The sequence below is a fragment of the Coregonus lavaretus genome (assembly GCF_964263955.1).
Source record: "Coregonus lavaretus genome assembly, chromosome: 28".
In the NCBI taxonomy this organism is placed as follows: Eukaryota; Metazoa; Chordata; class Actinopteri; order Salmoniformes; family Salmonidae; genus Coregonus; species Coregonus lavaretus.
Window position 1 is genome coordinate 21,288,818 of NC_140015.1, and position 21,240 is coordinate 21,310,057.

General features: G+C 43.2%; 1 protein-coding gene across 1 annotated transcript in view; it reads left to right on the forward strand.

Moving 5' to 3' along the window:
• Positions 1 to 313: 313 nt before the first annotated feature.
• The window catches only part of LOC311104550 (growth factor receptor-bound protein 2-like), a 37,353-nt gene continuing 16,426 nt past the window's right edge, over positions 314 to 21,240 (forward strand). The window contains exons 1-2 of the mRNA XM_084146418.1: positions 314 to 540; positions 1,995 to 2,292. Of these exons, the coding sequence (XP_084002544.1) occupies positions 2,215 to 2,292 (78 nt within the window). The 5' untranslated portion in view covers positions 314 to 540; positions 1,995 to 2,214. The remainder of the gene's footprint in view (positions 541 to 1,994; positions 2,293 to 21,240) is intronic.

Below are 21,240 nucleotides of genomic sequence, written 5' to 3' on the forward strand. Positions count from 1 at the left end.
TTCCCATGACACCAGGGTGTTAGCGTAATTTTTTGTGTAGACTGTAGTGGACACCCTTTGCCACTAGATGACGCACTTTCCTATGTTTTTCACCATCTAACTAACTATGTAACAGAAATGTGTTTAAAATAGTACAGTAACAACACGTTAATCTATATTGCCTATCGCTGCATCAAGCATACCAAAGTTATGTGACGGACAGAGAGACATGTATTTGCTCTGTATTTGAATTTTAAAAAAGCTATGCAAGCCATCAGGTGAAAGTATCGCGATAGATGGTCCAGTGGCTAGAAGGCGAGACCTATGGGCCGGTCAGACACCCTGCTCACAGCGCTAGGCGAGGGAGGCAGGAGCCGAGCGGTAGCAGCACCCGAAGCATCTGGAAGGAAGCGGAAATAAACGTCGCTGGCTAGTTCGGGTTTAAGCAAAAACAGACGTATTTTGTACACTTACCTCCACTAACAAAACTGTAAAGGGTGGATTCTAAACAATAAGGACATTTGATCAAGCAAGAACTTTACATTTCACAGAAACTGGCGGGTGAGTTTTTGTCTCGTTCTACTGAATACAAAAGCTAGCCAGCCATCTACACTACAATACCCGTTATAGCATGCGAAAGTGTATTTTTCGCTTTGGTTAGCTACTGTAGCTAGCTAATAGGCCTCTGCTTGCCATGCAGTTCTTCAGAAACGAAGAATTCACATACATAGCTGTACACAAGCATGTAACCTAGATATTAAACAAATAACTGTTAACTAAGTTGGTGTTTTTAATTTGTGTTTGTTGTTAATGGTAACGTTAGCTAGCTAAATAGCCGGCTAGCTTTTTCGTTTTGGCTAGTTGCTAGCTAACGTTAACTTCCTCTCTCAGAAGTCTAGCGTTTGAACTGGCTTCTAGCTCTAATTCAAAACAGCTGGAAACGTTGTTTCACAGTACAACCAAAATAAGTGAAGTTAGCTACTGTAACTATAGCTAACATGTTAACGCAAATGTAGTAAAATTGTCTTTGTCACTGGCCGTAATGTGGGTACCTAACGTTAGTTAGCTAACTGACTTGGCTACAAGTGGAAAGTTAACTGATAACGAGAGTTGACAGAGCCTCCCATAAACGTGAATTGTTGTCAAATAATAACCTAGAAAGATGTTGTTCGCTAGCTAGCTAGTCACTTAATGTAACGTACTTCGCATGATTGGTAAGTTAGCCTGGGTAACTAGTAGTGAACTCCCTAGCAGAAAGTGTCGATTTGATGCAGAGATTAAGAAATTGTATATTCCAGTGCTGGTTTTGATTGTTGTGTGTGTTACAAACAGGCTAAGAAACGTTTAGTGAACAACGAATCTGATTGGACAGCTAGTAAACCACTTCGTATGAGGCATGTTACACTACAACAAGTAGCTACAGACTTTAGCGCTCCCTCATTCCTTGACCCAACAATGGCCTGTCAATTGTAAATTCTTGGCCAACCACTAGTGTGGATTGAAGTCTGACATTGGTGGAGTTCGTTTTGCATTGCCAGGTGCCCTGGGTGGGTGGAGATTTCACTTAAGGACCAATGGAATGGAAGGGGTCCAATGGAAGGGGTCCTCTGTAGCTCAGCTGGTAGAGCACGGCGCTTGTAACGCCGAGGTAGTGGGTTCGATCCCCGGGACCACCCATACACAAAAATGTATGCACGCACGACTGTAAGTCCCAAAGCGTCTGCTAAATGGCATATTATATTATATTATTATAAAATGAATAAACTCAGTCCACCCAGGGCACCAGGCCATGCAAAACGAACTCCACCCATCTCACTGTCGTTTGGTTTGTTTTTATCATCAAATGTATCAAGTGCATGCCCGAGAGATGTCAACTGTCTGCCTTCATCTCTTTTGAAGAACAGCTGTCAATTTCAGCCCCATCATCATACAGTTGTCGACCGACACAACATCCAGACATAAACAGAGATGCTAGATATTATCGGATTTGTGGCATGTTTCTCCATTTTTTGCAGATATCTTACTGCGACCTTTATGTGAGGATCCAGCCCTAAAGGAACGGGTCATAGACGGGAGGAGCGACTCGGAGCAAGCAACCTATCACTGAATTCTGGAACTGTGTTTTTATTTTGACACTGCTGGTCTCCACACATCAACAACAGGGAATAAAACAACATTCACCCTATCAAGTACCCTAAACCCACGGTTATACACAGTTGTCCAACAACCAGTACCATGGAGGCCATTGCCAAATACGACTTCAAGGCCACTGCTGACGACGAGTTAAGTTTTAAACGTGGGGAAGTTCTAAAGGTAGGATGAGTGCATTTTTTTGTCTTCAAATTCATTAATTGCAAGGCTTGGTAACTGCTAGTTATCTGCTTTAAAGGATTGTATAATTCAGCTGATCAAAGGTTGTTAATCTACAATTAATGGACAGTAAGTTTTACCGGCACATCAAATTGCTGTTCTGGGAGCATATGCCCCTCAATTGTCAAGAAAAATTGGGGGAAAAATGTGTTTCTATTGCAAACCAGCTACAATAAAATGTTTGTCAAGGAAAAGTTCAAAGACCTTATCGTCCCACATCTAGTAAAGAACAGCAACACAACAGCTTATTTTTCAGAGTTGTTGCCTTCTGCAATGTTCCTCTCTGCACTTTCTTTCCTCGTCCCTTTCTTCACACACGGTATAGTATCTGTATCTGAAGCTACACCTTATTCAATGAATAAGCCAACATCATAGTACGTTCAATACAAGATTTAGGCCTAGTAGTGTGTTGGGGCTCAACACAGGGAACACAAGGGCTTTGCGGATGTTTTTATTTCACTATATTGAAATGCCAATCCTGCAACTTCTCTAATCTGACACAACCTGGGGCCAATGGATCACTTCAGACATAGCCATCTTACTCAAAGCCTCACTCTCGCGTTCCCTGAAAAGAGCTCAGTCCATTTTCAGAGCTTGATCATCACGGGACTGCAAGATATTAGGAAGGACAGGGGGGAAAAATGTCTACGCAAGTGCTCTGGGATTTAAATGTAATCATCATAATCCCTCTGTTGAACGTCAATGGATTTTAGGTAAAGAGGGGGTAAGTTTACCGCCTAAGCACACCAGCTATCATATGTTTTATCTGATTTCCATTTCAAACGATGGTGTGTGTAGCAAATGGAGCTAAACCTATGTCTTGCTAGCAACTACATGTTTGTAAGATTCTGTCCACTTTAAATCCTTTGAACTATTTATGGCATTCTGTAGTATTTTGTGTGGCTATTAACAGTCCATACACCCCCTCAGAATGCCTCATGCACTATTTGTGTATTCTTGTCATGGATGAATGTCCAGAGGTGTTTTCCCCTCTGGGACACTTGATGAACATGACACACCAGTGCAAACCATCCCTGTGTTTACACCATAATAGCAGTGTGTGTTGACAGGCAACAGTTACCCACCCGCCTCTCATGCAGGTGGAGAGAACACTGCTGTTGAAACGGTATCAGTAGTCATCTCCCACTCCTTTTTGTAACCCACCCAGTCTCTTCAACATGAGTCACACTCAGAAAATATGTTCTTGACTAGCTCATTTATGGGCTTTAAAGCATAGTTAAGTAATGCTTAAAGCTAGTTAAGCACAGTGGTCTCTTACACAAGACCCCTATAACCACAGAAACACAATACTCTTCATTTAGGACAGGTCCAATGCTGGGTTGACAAGGAGTAGGCTATCCCCAGCCACAGAGACTCCCGTCTCTCCTAGTCTCAGATGCCAGCGTGGTGCGACACTCCCCAAGCCCCCAGCAGCACCAAGCTCCGCATAAATATTAATCAGAGAGCGAGGGCGAGGCGGCGAGCAGCTTGATAGCAGAACACTAAGCCTGCAACACAGCAATACTCTAAAATTCCTGCAGGAGTTGCGTAAGCCGCAGGCTAGACCGCCACGCGCCCACATGGCCTCGGGACCATCATCGACAGAGATCTGAGAAAGACCAGTGGAATACTGGTGTGAGCGAAGAGCAATAATTAATTTTGATTGCATGGGCATTTAAAAACCATGTACATGAAAGGTTCAACAGTTTAATTTCAGCCCTCATCTAAGTGCTATCTTTGTAAGTAGGTCCTGCCATATGAGAACATTGATGATTAACATGATTATATCTGTGGTAGACATTTTAAAATGGCCTTGTGTGGGAGAGGCCTTTCCATTCGGCCTCCCTTCATCCAGCCCTTCGTATGTGTCAGTTAGATCTTGAGGAGTTCTCATTTCTCTTGAATATTCTTACTTATAAATATGAAGAAGATTGTCTGCAGACTTGGTGCAGTCAACTTAGCTTTTTAGTCTCTGGCAATGTATGAATTCATTTTGGCCTGTTTTTGTCAGTAAGTGATTCGGTATGGGGTTTGGAAGAGGCCTTATCTCACCAGGGGCTCTGGGGGAGAGAGTCGGCTCAGAAAGTAGAGCTAAATATAAGGGTTCTTATTACATTTGCATATCAGAAGGAAAAAAGTGGTCTCCTCAATTTTCACAGCCAGAAATGTTAGTGTTACTCTGAAAGAAGTTAACTTCTAGAAGTAGACAGCACGCTACCCAGAGTGAAATGTTTGTTGATTGGCCGATTGACCGTCTCTTTTTTACCCTTCCAAATACATTTTTGACACTTGATCACATCAGATCCTCAACAAGGAGAAGGACATTGTCAGCCCGTTTACCTTGCAGAGGCATGAGTTTGAATGATTGAAAGGAGTATGCACTACCAGAGCATGAGGAGGTCTATGGTTCATCGTCCTAGAGAATCTCTTTAAGTAAGTGCTCTTGGCTAGCCCCTCCTCCAGCTCTGTCCCTGGCACCTTGCATCTCATAATCCTTTCTCTGTGTGCTGCCTTTTGTTCTTTGGCTGACGTGTTTTGGATTCGATTTCTAGGAATCACCAGGGGGTCCTCAGTAGAATGAAGTGGTGCTTCTCACTTATGGGTAATTCAATCACTTTTTGACAGCATCTCTTTTGATTTAAACAAAACTTTCCATAAAGATTGTTTTCAGTCTTTGCCATACGCCTAAACCTTGAAGGTAGCTTGGAGCAACCACTATTTGCTAACATGGGTTTCTCTTCAGACCAATTGTTCCCCTGAGGTAAAGTAATCATCAAAGTGTACTGAGCATAACTGGAATATGACACTTAAAAAGTTTCAACCTAGATTATAAACCAACAGTTTGAAATCCAGGGGGTTGTGTTCTGCCTTTTAGCAAGCTGCCGTTCCGTATCATTGTGACCGTTTGAGGTTGGCCACTATCTATTTGAGGAGAGTGGGATTTGTCCCTTCAGGTTTGGCCTCCTCCCACTCGCAGGTCTGAGAGTCACCAGTTGCAAGGTAGAGTTGGTCACATTTTAAATGGCCTGCTACATGGCTAGTGCTGAAGATGGGCCTTTTCCGTCTGCCTTATGTCTCAAACAGCTTTGACGTAGGCGTAGCCATGTACAGTGGGAACGCATGCAGATATTCTTTGTGGTAATGGTTAGATGTCAAGCAGGATACCCACATTTCTGGAGAATTTGAACAGAGGTCAAAGTAAATTTGTTTAATCTAATGGTTGCGACAGACACCTGCCCGCTCATGCACTTGACTGGCTAACTGCTACGGCTTGCAGTGTATAGGCCTACATGCCCCCAACACAGCAGTGTGATCATGTCTGTGTACAGAACAATCACTTCAGATAAAGTCTACTTATTGTATAACTGAATGGTTCTATGGCATAGTTTGAATATTGACCTCAACTCCTCCAAATAGCCTGTTTTTAATGGATAATAATTTGGTGGGTGCTTTATAATGCTGTTGGGTGGTTTTGTCTGTCATAGTTGGCACTTGCTGGCCAAGACACTGCTGCTTCCATTCAGTCTGGACATTTTGATTTGTGATAGAGAATCAGTCAGTTTAATTTTTGGGTATCATATCAGACGAAGCTGTCAGTGTGATATTTTAAAAAGGGGAAAGGTAACTAGGTAGCTCAGCCATTCCGTTTCCAAGTCTGTGCAGTTTTATACAAATTGTCAGGTTCACATACTGTAGAGTAGACTGCTTCTAAGTCTTGTGATTGATGACAAAGGTCTAGCTTACATACCAAAATGAATCTATTCCAAGTTATTCATCATGATACTTTGTATAACTTTCACCTCTTTAAAGCTTAGGATCTGTTTCTTCTGTCTGTCCTGAATTATTAAACCCAGTTTAGTTTGCATGCAAGGTATTACATTCAAAAAGCCATCCAAGATTGAGTATCAGTGTCAGAGGGCACGCTTCTCTCAGCATCTATCTCCAGTACTGCCTGCTAGTGCTAAGCATAAGCATCTATGCTTTCGAGACAAGCGGTCTCTCTCACGAGGGAATGGCCTGTGTTGAGGCTTTGTTTATTCAAAATCGCCTTAAGTGCACCAGCATGGAGAGATGTGGTGGTTGTATTCTATTTTCTACCCCCCCTCCACCACACAGGAGCATCTGTTAAACTCCTTGTGTTTCACACAATGTGTCGTCTCTGTGTCACCTCTCTCTCTCTCTGTGTGTCACTGTTGGTCTCTGGGTGGCTGAAGCCTAGACTGTAAGAGTCTCTGTCCTCTGAACAAGATTGTGAGTTGGCCCTCACAAACCAGAAGCTGTGCTGTGATGTCAATGCCTACAGTATGGTGGTGTAGCTGATGGGAAGAAAGGTTTAGCCTATGTCCGTGATTGATAAACTGTATGTCAATGACGGGATATCAACTGAAGGCCTCTTAATGTTGAAATAGGATTCTTAATCCAAACAGTTGAGAAGATGTTTAGCGACTAGCTGGTGCCACACAGCAATGTATTTCACCCTCATTTCTGCCTGCTTTTAGAAAATACCCTTTACATAACTAGTTATCTAAAGCTCGACCATTGATGGGATGAAAGGGGTGGGATTGGAACATAACATGCATTAATCGCCTCAGGCTGCTGCTGTGTATGCCTTTGTTGTGTTTCATAAACATGACAATGTATTTTTTTCATAAATATAAATCATTCTATACTCCAGATTTGAAAGATGGACTCAGTGAAATCAAGATATCTTTAAACCTCTTTCTCTCAGTATTCAGTCAGTAGGTTTTGTGTGTGAATACGACAGCAGTCACTTTGGATTCATAGTTTGCGTTACTGGTTTCTCTCGCTAGAATGCAATGTCTTGTTGAATAATTAAGGTGCACTAAAGTCCATGCTATTTCTATTTCTTGGAATAGAGCTGGTCATAATTATTACATGGCTTCTGAAGGCCATTATTGCCTAATTACGTAGTGCTCTTGGGAGTTCTTTCCATTGCCCAAAAAGAGGGAAGGAAACTTAGACTATTTCCATGAGAGCTGACAAAAAGTCAGTGTTTTTACCGACGATTGAGCTGTAGGGTAAAGTTTGGAAACTAGTCTGTGCATTTTGTGTGTGAATGTATATGTAGCCTATTTGTGTTCTCTCTGATGTTACTCTTTCAATGTGTCGCCCTTCTCTGCAAAATGGCATATTATGTGTTTTCTGGGAAAGACTATAAGGACAGTGCTGACCTTCAAAACGAAAACAAAAAACCTTCTAAAACGTACCCTTTCTTTAACCTTTACCTTATCCTAATTTTAACCGATTCTAAAATTTAATATCGGTTTGCAGGTCAGGAGTGTCCGCATAGCCTTTTCAGTGTTTTCTGTGTGAGTGAGTGGTCATGGCCACTCTCATGTGACATGCCTTTGATCCTGACCACGGTGGGTACATGTGCAGTGTATGGTCCTGTTGGTTTCATATTGTGTTGAGCATTCAGGTTGCGCTGTTCCATGGCCTCTACCTCTCTGACTTACACAGCTGATTGACCAGCCAGGGATCCTCTCTAATTTGCATTCCTGAGTCATGCACCAAAACACATACACCTCATTTGCTACAGGCACAGACTAAGCGGACAATCAGATTCTGACAGCAACAACAGCTAAAATGTTCCTACAACATTTACCTTTTAGTAATTTAGCAGACGCTCTTATCCAGAGCGACTTACAGTTAGTGAGTGCATCATACTGGCTCCCCGTGGGAATCGAGCCCACAACCCTGGCGTTGCAAGCGCCATGCTCTACCAACTGAGCTACAACAAGGCTTTTTTCCACCCTTTTTTTCCCGCTCCGTTTAGCCTACCAAGAGTTTTCTCAGGCGCTTGATGGTAGTCTTGGCCCTGACTTATACTATCCATATTAGGCTAACTGTAATTGAAGCAAATGTACCTCATGTAGACATCTTTGTGTGTGGTGTTGCTCAATGTTTTTTCTGCTTATCAGTAAATGGCATACACGACAGAGCTGTAACTCCTACCTTCCTGTTTTTATTAAACATAAATGTTAAAGCTGTTAGACCAGAATATTTCTGCTCAATGATAATGTGCAGAGTTTCTTTACATATTAACCTAAATAGAGAAGTGTTAATAGAATAATCTTAGCCCACACTAAAATGTACGTAGCTGATATGAAACATATCTGGTAAATATTTTTCCGCACATTGTGCCGATCGGCTTAGTTTCACAGTGTGTCATGTGATTTTGCATCTGTTTAAAAAGGGGAAGGAACTCATTTTGGTTTTGGGGGGTTTCAAAAAATTCTCCTTGGGGTTAGGGTTTAAAATTATGCATATCTCATCATAGTGAGATCAGTGTTTGACAGTTGTCATTTCACATCTCAGTTGAAAAGGAGGCCTAGTATATCTCATGCCATTATGGGATTAGAATAAAAAGATGGGCCCCCTGACGATGGAACTTGAAGCCCCCTATTCTTTATGCCATAGGCTAGTTCTCCATTGAGAAGCATGAATGCAGCCAGTGCTTTTTCAGATCTATTTGTACAGCAAAAGACAGCCCTCTATTTGAGAACCAGAGTGCCATTTATAATGCGGCCAATGCCATATTGTAGAAGCAGTGAACTGTAAATCTATGTTTTTCCTATGGGCACCTCAAGTCACAGGGTCATGCCATATGTCAGGGTAGCCAATACCTCATTACTGTGCTCTTCTAGCACAACGGAAGCTAAAGCTACATGAGCCGTGATGCCAGTCAGTGTACGTCATGCATGTACGTATCATTTTTGTGAAATAAATATGCTACTGATTTTAAAGTACTTTCAATGTTTTTAGGCTATGCTTAATGTACTTTTACTCATCCATCTCAAATCATCCACCGTTACAAACACCCCCTGAGGGGAATAGCCTAGTAGTGTTTAGGTTTGAGACTTGTGTAACTTATTGTGTCGTGTGTTACACAGGAGCCTCATTTTATAAACTTTGCGTAAATTTCACATAATTTCTATGTGCACCATTTCTGAAAAGTCTGCGCGTGTACAAAAACATTGAGATTTATAAACTTGCCGCATGCCATACATACTCATGTTTCCGTTATAAACCAGACCTGCCATAAAACTGCACCGTGAACGAGCAATAAAACTCTGCCCGGAAAATGCCCTCCGTTCACCTTATCTGGTGACAATAACTCACTTTGTTTGCTGTATAATTTGGCACTCTTTCGAATTAGGCCACGGCAGTTTGTAAAAGAAAGAGCAATTGGATATTTGATCATATTTCTGTAGAGGTGTGGGCAGAATGTTTTGAAAAAATGTTTGCAGTCATTTATGCTGTATTTAGAAAAGGACTGTGACGACAGTTTCTGAATGAATACAATGGCAAATTGTTGTGGAACTGTCAGCAGAACATTTGAATTCAAAAATCTTTTGCAGTGACTTTTCCCCCAACCTAAAAATGCTGGACTGCCCACGAATTCTGAAACATTGTCTAGGCTACTCAAAACAGTTACAGTAGACTACATACAATAGTAGCATACATACTCAAAAGTAAAAGATCAACTGTCTTGTTGTTCACCTGTTAAATTCGTCTGTAGGCTATAAACTGCGCTGCCTATGGGATCACATAAAGCAGAACTTGAAATACATGGCTTATCTATTCACATAGGCTCAATTAAATGAGCGATGCGCATGGTAATTTGTTGTATTCAGGAATATGGAACCCATCACGGCCAGAAAAGGTGAGGAATTTATTCTGCAATGGTTATGAAAATAAAGTAAATAGGAAATAGAGTCCGATGTCAAATTATTTTAGATTACAAAGATAAAACACTCGATTTTTCGCTCTTCTCACTAACGGCAAATAGCTGCATCTTGTTATTAGGCTGTGTTTTTATGAATAAGTGTGTCATCCTATATCCCATTTGCACAAAATACTTGCCTGCTTGCAATAAAATACTTAAACCACTAGAAGATGTGCGTACGCATGGTCCAAAGTTTGCGTGGCGGAAAGGACATTCTCACGTCAAGTTCAGTTTTTATAAACTGGCTCAAGCACATTTTGGGGTATATTTTGTATGTGTGCACGGTTTATAAAAGAGGCCCCTGGGCTCACATATTTCTCTGTCCCATTTTACACAACAATTTCTGAGAGAGATTGCGTCCTATCTTTAGGCCTAAGCACTGGGAAAGTGGCTGGATGTTTCCTTCCTTATTGCTTTGTATCCAATCACATCTCAGGTTATCAAGACAACCAGACGTCTTGTCATGCAGCCCTGATATGAGCTCCAGTCAGGCGGTGCTCCACTTTCGCTCCCATAAAGCAGCAATAACTGACAACCAGGAGAAGGCCACAGAGGAGAGTTTGCCCGGTAGCCTTCAGCAGCGTGCACTCGCACTCATTTCCTTCTTAAATAAATAAAGATTAACAGCTTGACTGGCTGGCAAATTTAGCTCCTAACAGATTTTTGAACTAAGGCCTAAGGCCCCCCCCTCTGCCTCTCTCTTCCCCTCTCTACTCCTGTTCTGCTGCTGAACTGGAGGCTGGTGTTGAGCAAACAGTCTCCCATTTGGCACTGTGAATGGTAAAGGATGGCCTTAATTGGTCTATATTAGAGCTGGGCAATATGGACAAAAATCCATATCATGATAAATTGCCTGAATTGATGCGATAATGATAAATTGAAGTTGGAAACATTTAATTTGCACCTTTAAAAAAGGTTTTATCCTTTAAACTACTACTACTAGTTTGATGGTTGTAGCCATCAATTATCCCATTAACAACCCCCCCCATATAAGCAAACATTTAATTTCAAACTTCACATTTCTCTAGTGTAAGCTGCTTATCGTAATGAAAAAAATCAGTGAAATGCCTGTGATAGGTATGGTTGGTGTCGATAATTTTCGATTTATCGTTCCAGCTCTAGTCGATATCCACCTTAATCTTTCACTGTGTAAACTGATCAGAACTGTGCTGTTTTAGGAGTATGTGCCATTGTAAAGTGGGACAGTCCCTCTTACTTCAGAGTGCTGGGAACCTTGGAATGAAGCAGATTGAGCTTGTGCACTGGCACATGCGTGTGTGCGCGGTGCAGCCCTCACCGCAGCTTAGCTCTCACTTCCTGTTTGGAGCCTCTTCCACCCCCAGCAGCTTCCTGTCTCCGCAGCACAGTCGATCCTCACACCCCACACCTAGAGTACTGCACTGGATTACAAAAAAATGCAAAACGGCATGTAAGAATACACCAGCCTGTGAGTCTCTTACTCATCACCAAAGAGTAGCTGGATTAGTTATACTGAACAAAAATACAAGCGCAACATGTAAAGTGTTGGTCCCATGTTTCATGAGCTGAAATAAAAGATCCCCGAAATTTTCCATAAGCACAGAAAACGTATCTCTCAAATCTGGTGCACACATTTGTTTACATCCCTGTTAGTGAGCATTTCTCTTTTGCCAAATTTTGTCACACAACACAATTCCTCTGAGTTCTGAGGGAGCGTACAATTGGGGTGCTGACAGCAGGAATGTCTACCAGAGCTGTTGCCAGAGAATGTAATGTTTATTTCTCTACCATAAGAAGCCTTCAATGTCGTTTTAGAGAATTTGGCAGAACGTCCAACCAGCCTCACAACCACAGACCACGTGTAACCACGCCAGCCCAGGACCTCCACATTCGGCTTCTTCACCTGCGAGATCGTCTGAGACCAGCCACCCGGACAGCTGAAACTGTGGGTTTGCACAACCGAAGAATTTCTGCACAAAGTGTCAGAAACCGTCTTATGGAAGCTCATCTGCATCCTGTTTGTCCTCACCAGGGTCTTGACCTGACTGCAGCTCGGCGTCGTAACCGACTTCAGTGGGCAAATTCTCACTTTCAATAGCCACTGGCACGCTGGAGAAGTGTGCTCTTCGCGGATGAATCCCTGTTTCAGCTGTACCTGGCACACAGCGTCGAGTGGGCGAGCGGTTTACTGATGTCAACGTTGTGAACAGAGTGCCCCATGGGGGCTGGTGGGGTTATGGTATGGGCAGGCAGGCATAAGCTACGGACAACTAACACATTTGCATTTTATTGATGGCAATTTCAATGCACAGAGATACCGTGATGAGATCCTGAGGCCCATTGTCGTGCCATTCATCCGCCGCCATCACCTCATGTCTCAGCATGATAATGCACGGCCAACTTCGCACAGCCATTGAAGAGGAGTGAGACAACATTCCACAGGCCACAATCAACAGCCTGATCAACTCTATGCGAAGGAGATGTGTTGCGCTGCATGAGGCAAATGGATGTCAGACCAGATACTGAATGGTTTTCTGATCCATGCCCTTAACCTTTTTAAAGGTATTTCTGACCAACAGAAGCATATCTGTATTCCCAGTCATGTGAAATCCATAGATTAGTGCCTAATTAATTTATTTCAATTGACTGATTTCTTTATATTAACTGTAAAATATTTGAAATTGTTGCATGTTGCATTTTATTTTTGTTCAGTATATTTAATCATACTTCATGATCCCATATTACATCATTTCGTTTACACAACCCCTCTTTTCCATCTCTTTTTAATTGCAGTTTGTTCTTTTTTCTCAGCTGAGATTTTTTTGGCTCTCCATATCACTATCCAGGCTTTTACTCTCAAAGGGGGAGCCCTGAAGCTTTTAGCCAATTACTTCAACACTTCTTCTAAGCCTCTGATTAATCTCTCCCCTATCACTTATTAGCTCTCTGCGCAGCTATTGATCCCATCTCCCGTTAGATTTAACACAGAGGAGAGAAGAGCTCTGCCCTCTTATGCTGATCATTCTTCTCACTCCAGCCCAGTTCTGACCAGAGCCTGATTAATACATCAGGAATCCTCTGAGCAGACAAGTTGACTCAAACCAGATCAGATCCAGTAATTGTATTCCCAGAACCCTACAGCTAAATTATCAGGCTGTTTAAGTCCGCAGGAGTGGAAAATGGTTGTTAAATTCCCACCACGGTGCTCAGTGTGAAGTTTTTGGTTCAGCTGAGGGGCTCTGCTTCGCCATTCTCCCAGCCAGAAATCTTCCAAGTTCCTCTGCCATGTTAAGGGAGTTCCCCTGCCGTGTTAAGGGACCAGCCACATTGTGTGTTTCAGTAGCTGTAAGTGTAGGTAGTGGGAGTCATGGGGTTTCTCTAATTAAGTGTGGCATCCCATGAGAGTGGGGCTTAAATAAGCCAATGTCTCCCCCTCCCTTCTGTTGTCTGAACAGCGCTAATGTGACCCTATTAAGTAGCAGGGGAATTTTTCTAGAAGTTGTCTTGGAACACATGCTGTGACACAAGCTATGGCAGCCTTCCCCCATCAGTAATGTGGAGTTCTAGCGCTGCACCTGACTGACTTGCGGCAGTGTATCACGGCTGTGAGTCATGTTTAGGAGACAGAAGTTAAAAGGAGGAAGGGATTGAACAGTGAACATGGTGTCCCTTAGCAACGCAGTGGAAGGTTTTCTGTCCATGACACCACCTGCACCCTGTTGTCACTGCCCTCAGAAGGACAGGCATGGATATGGCAAATATTGCCTTAACGTGCTAATGGACTGAAATGGAGCCTCGACTGTTTGGCATCCTGTTACGGCTTCTCTATGTTCTCTGGGAGAAGCAAGCGGGAGCGGGCCCACTTGCTCGACACTGATTCACCCTGGCGCCCACCCACGCTGGCCCAGGAACCAGAGGACAAGATAGGGCTCTTCATGTCAACACAGTGGCTCTCTGCTGCCTGTCTCCTAGTCTCTCCATCATCCACAGTGTCTGCTGGCTCTGTGCTCTTTGGAGCAGTAAATGCTATGGCTCTCATGGGGGAATTGGGATCAGAGCAGGCCATTGCTTTAGTAAGGCATCACTGGGCCTGATGGCTGGATGAGTGCATGTGTGTGTGTGTGTGAGTCACTGATAAATAGCTGACCAGATAATGTCACAGGCTTCCTGAGAGTGCCTGGGTTTAACAGCGTGAGCATTGAGGCAGGCAGACACCTGTGGGTTGGATGGAGCCCCAGGGGCTTCTGCATTGCAGGGTGGACACAAGCTGAGTCTCTCTCCCTCAACCTCCCACTCTCTCTTTCTCTCATATTATCTCTAATCTCATCCTTTCACCCATACCCCTCTTCACTGTGCTGTAATTGAGTTGAGCGATGAGATCAGTCTAACCCCTGCCCCAGTTGCGGCCTGCCCAGAGCTCATCACCATGAGTGCCATTACATGCGAGTCCCCAGTCTGGAGACAACCAGACCCAGGCTGCTGCTGCTAGCCTATGTCTCAGCTGGGCTCAGGAGGAGAGAGACACAGAGAGAGTGAGTTTGCTAGTGAGAGTGGGGAGGGAGGCGGCTGCAGCGCGCACTCTCTAATACGGTAATCCAGTGTGGGCAGCCTGTGAAGCTCGTTAAAGCACCCTTCTAAAGCAGGGATTAGGGCGGCCCAATGCTCCTTGATCACAGCTACTGGACATAAACACCCTGTTAGACCTCTCTATCTCTTACACACACACACACACCATCTGACACTCCGCCTCCTTCTCCGTGCTGCAGATAAACCACATCTAATGGTTCTTTATGAAGGATGATTCTAGCCAACATAAAGACTTGTAGCATCTTCTTATTCTGTAGCCTGTTTTGTATTTTATTTTTGTCACACAATGTTCTCCTCTCTGTTTTCTCTGCTTATTTTGTTTACATGGGAACAAACTGTACAGGGAATATAGGCTACTGCTAAATTGGACTTCAGACACGTTGTGTGGAGCTGCCTGCTGCCATAAAATAGAGATGCCCTCCTTTTCTATTTACCCGGAGGACTTTTCCTGAGCTGATCACAAGGAGTGTGAATCCTCTGAACTGGTCCATCATGCCTGTCCTCCTGAGAGGAGCAGGGCTTCGTAGCGTAGCATTGAGTCAAAGCCGTAATTAGGACTCCTCTGTACCGCCTCTGTCTCCTCCTCCCTGTTTATGCATTTCACCCTTCCTGCTCTACGGTGAAGAGAGGAGTGAGACAGAGTGATAAGTGTTTAAACTGTAGTATCAACCTCTATGGTTTGCTGCTTGTTTTTGGTCCTTCCCATCCCTGGCTGTCCCCATTCCTCAGAAAACCTCCTCAGGGGATGGGGATTGGGCAGGGGGTGTGAGCAGACTGCTGCTCTCCTCACTGACTGGCTTCACTGTAGCACATTCTGTTGGAGCCCATTCTCCTTAAACAGAAGTAGTGTGGAGCTATAGCTGAATCTCCAGTACTAGGCTAATCACAGTGTTTAGAGTGTGTCAAGCTCGACCAGTAATGGGGTTGTCTGAATTGTTTGTTAACCCTCCACTGCTGATGATAGTAGCCATAATGCCTCTTGCTTATCTGTTTCAGGGAGCGTGTTGCACAATCTTTAGATTATGGTGTAGAGTAGACAGACCCAAACGCCATTGTAATAATGGGTAGTCCATTCCACTACTGAGCAGCTGGTGAAGCTGGCATTGACCAGAGCTGAGCCCTAATTCCATACTCCATACAACAGCTGGCCTTCAATACAGATGGCTGTAAACAGTGCCAGATTTACAGTCCTTTTCATTTCTAGACATGAAGAAATTCTAATCCAACAGACAAGAATTGAAATTTGGATTAACCTCAACTCTGCTCTCTACATCTGCGTCACTAGAAGTCCTGTTTGAGACCCTTTCATATTTTCCTTTTTCTCCCGTTTTACTTTCCCTAGTGCCTTGGTTCATGAAGTGGTTTTTTTATTTTATTTTATTTCACCTTTATTTAACCAGGTAAGCCAGTTGAGAACAAGTTCTCATTTACAACTGCGACCTGGCCAAGATAAAGCAAAGCAGTGCGATTAAAAAGTCAAAAATACAACAGAAAATATATATACAGTGTGTGCAAATGTAGCAAGTTATGGAGGTAAGGCAATAAATAGGCTATAGTGCAAAATAATTACAATTAGTATTAACACTGGAATGCTAGATGTTCAAGAGATTATGTGCAAATAGAGATACTGGGGTGCAAAAGAGCAAAATAAATAACAATATAGGGATGAGGTAGTTGGGTGGGCTAATTTCAGATGGGCTGTGTACAGGTGCAGTGATCGGTAAGGTGCTCTGACAACTGATGCTTAAAGTTAGTGAGGGAGATAAGAGTCTCCAGCTTCAGAGATTTTTGCAATTCGTTCCAGTCATTGGCAGCAGAGAACTGGAAGGAATGGCGGCCAAAGGAGGTGTTGGCTTTGGGAATGACCAGTGAGATATACCTGCTGGAGCGCAGACTACGGGTGGGTGCTGCTATGGTGACCAATGAGCTAAGATAAGGCGGGGATTTGCCTAGCAGTGATTTATAGATGGCCTGGAGCCAGTGGGTTTGACGACGAACATGTAGTGAGGACCAGCCAACAAGAGCGTACAGGTCACAGTGGTGGGTAGTGTATGGGGCTTTGGAGACAAAACGGATGGCACTGTGATAGACTACATCCAATTTGCTGAGTAGAGTGGTACTTAAAAAGCCCTAGTGATTTCATGATGTAATGTATTGGTCCAGTCACCTCAGTTCAGTTTGAGCTGACTAGGGGAATGCAGCTGTGGGGTAGCGGGGCGGCTCCACATGTGGTAATGGCCCTTAGCATTGTGTTAATTACAGGAGTGTTGGAGTGCTTCATTAGCGGTAGGGTAAGCTTCTCTTTCTGGTGCGTATCAGCACTCATCCTCAGAGCGAGTGTCTGCTCCCCTGCTGTGGGGAAGGAGGGTCAGTGTGCTCTTGACCTTCCCCAGTATGTTGGACTCACAGCACAGCCGCCAACGTGTCAACATACCAGACCTTCCAATGGGTGCATTCCATGTACACCAAACTATTTGCTTTGTCACATTACTGACACAGATTTTGAATACAGTTGCAGTCTCTCGTGCGCTCATACACTACACACAGGCAGCATTGTCAGATGATGAACAGAGTCCTTGTTCGCTGTTTTATCCGTCATGATCCTCATTGATACAATTTAATTGTCCATGTGTGTTGAGGAACGGGTAAACTGATAAAGATAACCCTTGTTTTTCTGTTCCCGTCTCTCAAACAGCTGAACAATGTGAGCAGCCGTTGCTTAATCGCTGGATGGATGAACATGTGGGTTTTTATCTCCGTTTGTGTTTTAATTGTTGCACGACAGAAGGCCCAAGTCCATTATCAGAAACAACAGGCCTGGGAGGCCCTTAGTTTGAAGAAGCTTTATCTACTGGCCTCAGATTAATTCACACTCCAGGATAATCCGCAGTCTTGATTCATAGCAATCGTCTCTGGATTGTGTCTGCAGGACAGACACGTGGCTGTCAGTCTCCTCTCCTCCTCCTCTCATGTTAGGCTACACCAAGGAACCACCCGGGTCTGTAAACTATGCTAACGTCAGACAACGACCCGCTCCACATGTTTATGTTAGCTACTCTCTCATCTGCGTTGGGTTGTCATTGAAGTCTGGTTTGGTAGTCAGTCAGACCAAGGGGTGCATAGAGTTCATCACTATGCGTCTCAGGCTGGCCACCAGGGTTTTAGCGGGGTCTGAGAAGCGCTGTGTGTGTGAGGGGGAGCCGGTATGCTCAGTGGCAGCTGTGGAGGAGATTATCCCCTGGACCTTAGCCTCGCTAATAGACTCCTGAAACTATTGTGCCTCAGTCAGATTAAAAAACTAAAAATCTCTTCAGAGGGAGGGAATGCAGAGCGCCCACAGAAGTGCATTAGCATAATGCAGGCCTGCCATGGAGCACAGAAGAACAACGCACAGTCACAATGCTGTGGTGGCCTTCTCTGAAACTGCCTACAAAGCAAATGTTTTAATATTTTTCTCATCGGCCGCAGCTCTTTCAGCAGTTTTTTTTTTTTTTTAAGTGTCATTAGACCGTTTGCACTAAACCTCGAGTTGAATTTGATGTGAGAGAATTGTCCTTCATAGCCATTATCAGTTAAGAGCTACAGTAACAAAACTGGTTAAGCAGACTAAGCCAAGCAAGGTAAACAAGACAACTAGGTTTACGGCTTTACCGTTTAAAGGAACTGCCTTGTGGTTTAATGTTATCATGGAACCATTTATGGAAGATTTACTGTTTTCAGCCTTTAAAAGCAACTCGGTCATAATCTCAGTAAACAGTCCTCTTCCATCCCCAGGGAGAAGTGTAATCTCTTTACGCAGGCTGAGCAAACCTCTGCAACTGGTAGCTAACAACATAATGTGATAAAGAGAGAGTTGGCAAATTGGTTGCCGCGACAAAATAACTTTTCTTCTTGGTCTCGAGTCAACCTTTAAACACATATAGGTATGTTGGTAGTAAACAGTTTTAATTGTGAACAGGGCAAATATTGGTACAATAAGTTATTTTGGTTTTGCTTTTGTATTTGGTAAATTTTTCATGGAAACCTGAATTCAATTTGATTTTATGACTGCACCTTGAGCTGACATTTATGCTTGGCCTTTCCCCAGGAATATTACAGCAAGGAAGCAGCCCTGTTTAGTTTATTTATTTTATTTAACCTTTATTTAACCAAGTAAATCATTGAACACATTCTCTTTTACAATAATGACCTGACCAAGATGGGGCGATAACCGTGCAGCAAAGCAGGCAAGTGACAACATGCAGACAAAGCAGACATTTTTTTTAAAAAGTTCCACGCAAAAACAGAAAAAGAAAAATACATCTTTACAACACATCAGTAAAACACAGGGGACACAACTAGTAGCTACTGACTCTCTAAAAGCAGTCCCAGGGGTGGATAACCAGCTCATGTAACCTGTTAATGAAACTGGGGATGGAGATTAATTGGTTGAGTTTTTAAGTCCTGTTGGAGTTTATTCCAGTCAGTAGCAGCAGAGTGTTCATGTTTTGGAACCAGAGTTGGAGTGGGATGATGGAACAGACAGGACTTGGAGAAGGAGAGGAGTGTAGAGGTAGAGGGGGGCTTTGCTAGTAAGGGTTTTGTAAATGATGGTGAACCAGTGAATTTGTCGTCTGCTTGTGAGGGATGGTAGGCCAAACTGCTCGTAGAGGGAACAGTGGTGGGTGCGGTAGGGGGCTCCAGTGGCAATTCTGATAGCTGAGCGGTGCAGAGTATCCAGTTTTGAGAGCAGCGTTTTGGGGGTGTTGAGGTAGTGTCACCATAGTCCAACAGAGGGAGGACGCAGGACTTTGGATGGACAGGTGAAGTAGGTTTTGTTGCGGTACAGAAAGCCCTGTCTGGATTAGATTTTGCCTGGTAGATTATTGATATGTGTGGTGAAGTTGAGTTATTCATCAAGCCAGATGCCCAGGTATTTGTAATGTGGTACTTGTTCAATGGAGGTGTTGGCAATGAGGGTGTGTTCGGCTGGAGACTGATTTTCTTGCTTGATAAAATCATGTAGTTGGTTTTGGTTGGGTTGAGAAGTAGTTTGACGTCTGTTTAGCATGCAAGGTACAAGCTTCACCTGAGAACAGAGAAAGCACAGAGAAAATACCTGCATCTTCTCAATCTGTGGCGCCTGAATGTATCACTATTTTGCGTCCATTTTTATGAAACCACTACAATCTGTGCTGACTGTCCTCTGATATCTCTACTTGAGACCTCAAACTCACTCAGATGTAGCAGTTAAGTGCTGATGGAGTGTCAGGGTTGTACAGTGGGGTTGTGTTTTTTTTGCCTCTACAAACCACCTCTCACTTAGGGCTGTTGCGGTGACCATATTACCGCCACACCGGCGGTCACGAGTCATGAAGGCAGTCAAATTCCACGTGACCATTTAGTTACGGTAATTAGGCATCTCCAAGCCATTAGTAGCCTACCAAACTTGCTAACTGCCTGGTACTCAGCACTCTATTGTCCCTCTAATCACTCTGACATCTATGCAAATGTAATCAAAAATCTAATCAAACACTTAATGAGAGCTCATGAGCTCATGTTGCGCAACATTTCTATAGGCTATGCAATTTTGTGAGAAAACAGAGTGATGGCCTCTATTAAAAAGAGGAGGATCCCATCAGCGTTCTATAGGCTAGGCCTACTATATTTATTTCTCAACTTCCCTAATATTAAGCACATTGCTTATCTTTACAACAGGAGTATAGCTTACCTGGCTGGCATGAAAATGAACCACAGGAAAAGTGTCCTCCATTCGCTATTTAGGTGCATAGAAGACATGTATTTTTTCCCCTGCCCGTTTCGAGACAGGTGCATGATAATGGTCCATTCTAAATCAAAACAAATTTCACACATATATTATTTAGTATATGTAAAGATTATATCAAGAATAGTCTGATGGGTGACAATATTAGCCTATCACTTGTGAATTATATATTATCACTTGTGAATGATGCCCAGCGTAAGGCAAGAAACAATGCCTTTTTTTGCGACTTTTTCTAATCATAGTCGCACATCTCATCTAGCCTAGCCCATAGGCCTATATGTTTTGATAAGGGTTGTATCACAACTAAACTGGCCAAATAACTTAAAATTAAGCACATTAATCCGCTTTACAAGGGGTGTAGAGCCTAACTTGCATACATAAGCAGTTTGGGGAAGATCATTTTCACCATAAAAATGCACCTTTATAATAAAAGCATTACATGCATAATCGCATTTGCGGTCACTTTTGATAATGGTGTTTCCCCGCTAATGGAACATTCGCGCTTATAGCCTACTGCCGTGTGCGCATTGCTGCGCTTATAATAGGAAGAAATAGCCTAATAGTTATCAACATTAAAAGCTAAACGTTCTGATCTGTGGCATCAGCCACATTGTGTAAAAAAGGTTTTTTGATGCTAGTGGTTGTATTAATTTGGGATCTATCGCATCCCACAACTGTCCCAGACTATGTTAGGAATATTTATTTCTCGCACAGAATATAATAGGTCAACTTTTGTACTATGGGGGATAGTAGATTGACATAGGCTAGTGCTTTTGCTGTTCGTTAGGCCTACTCATCTTGTTGGCTGACG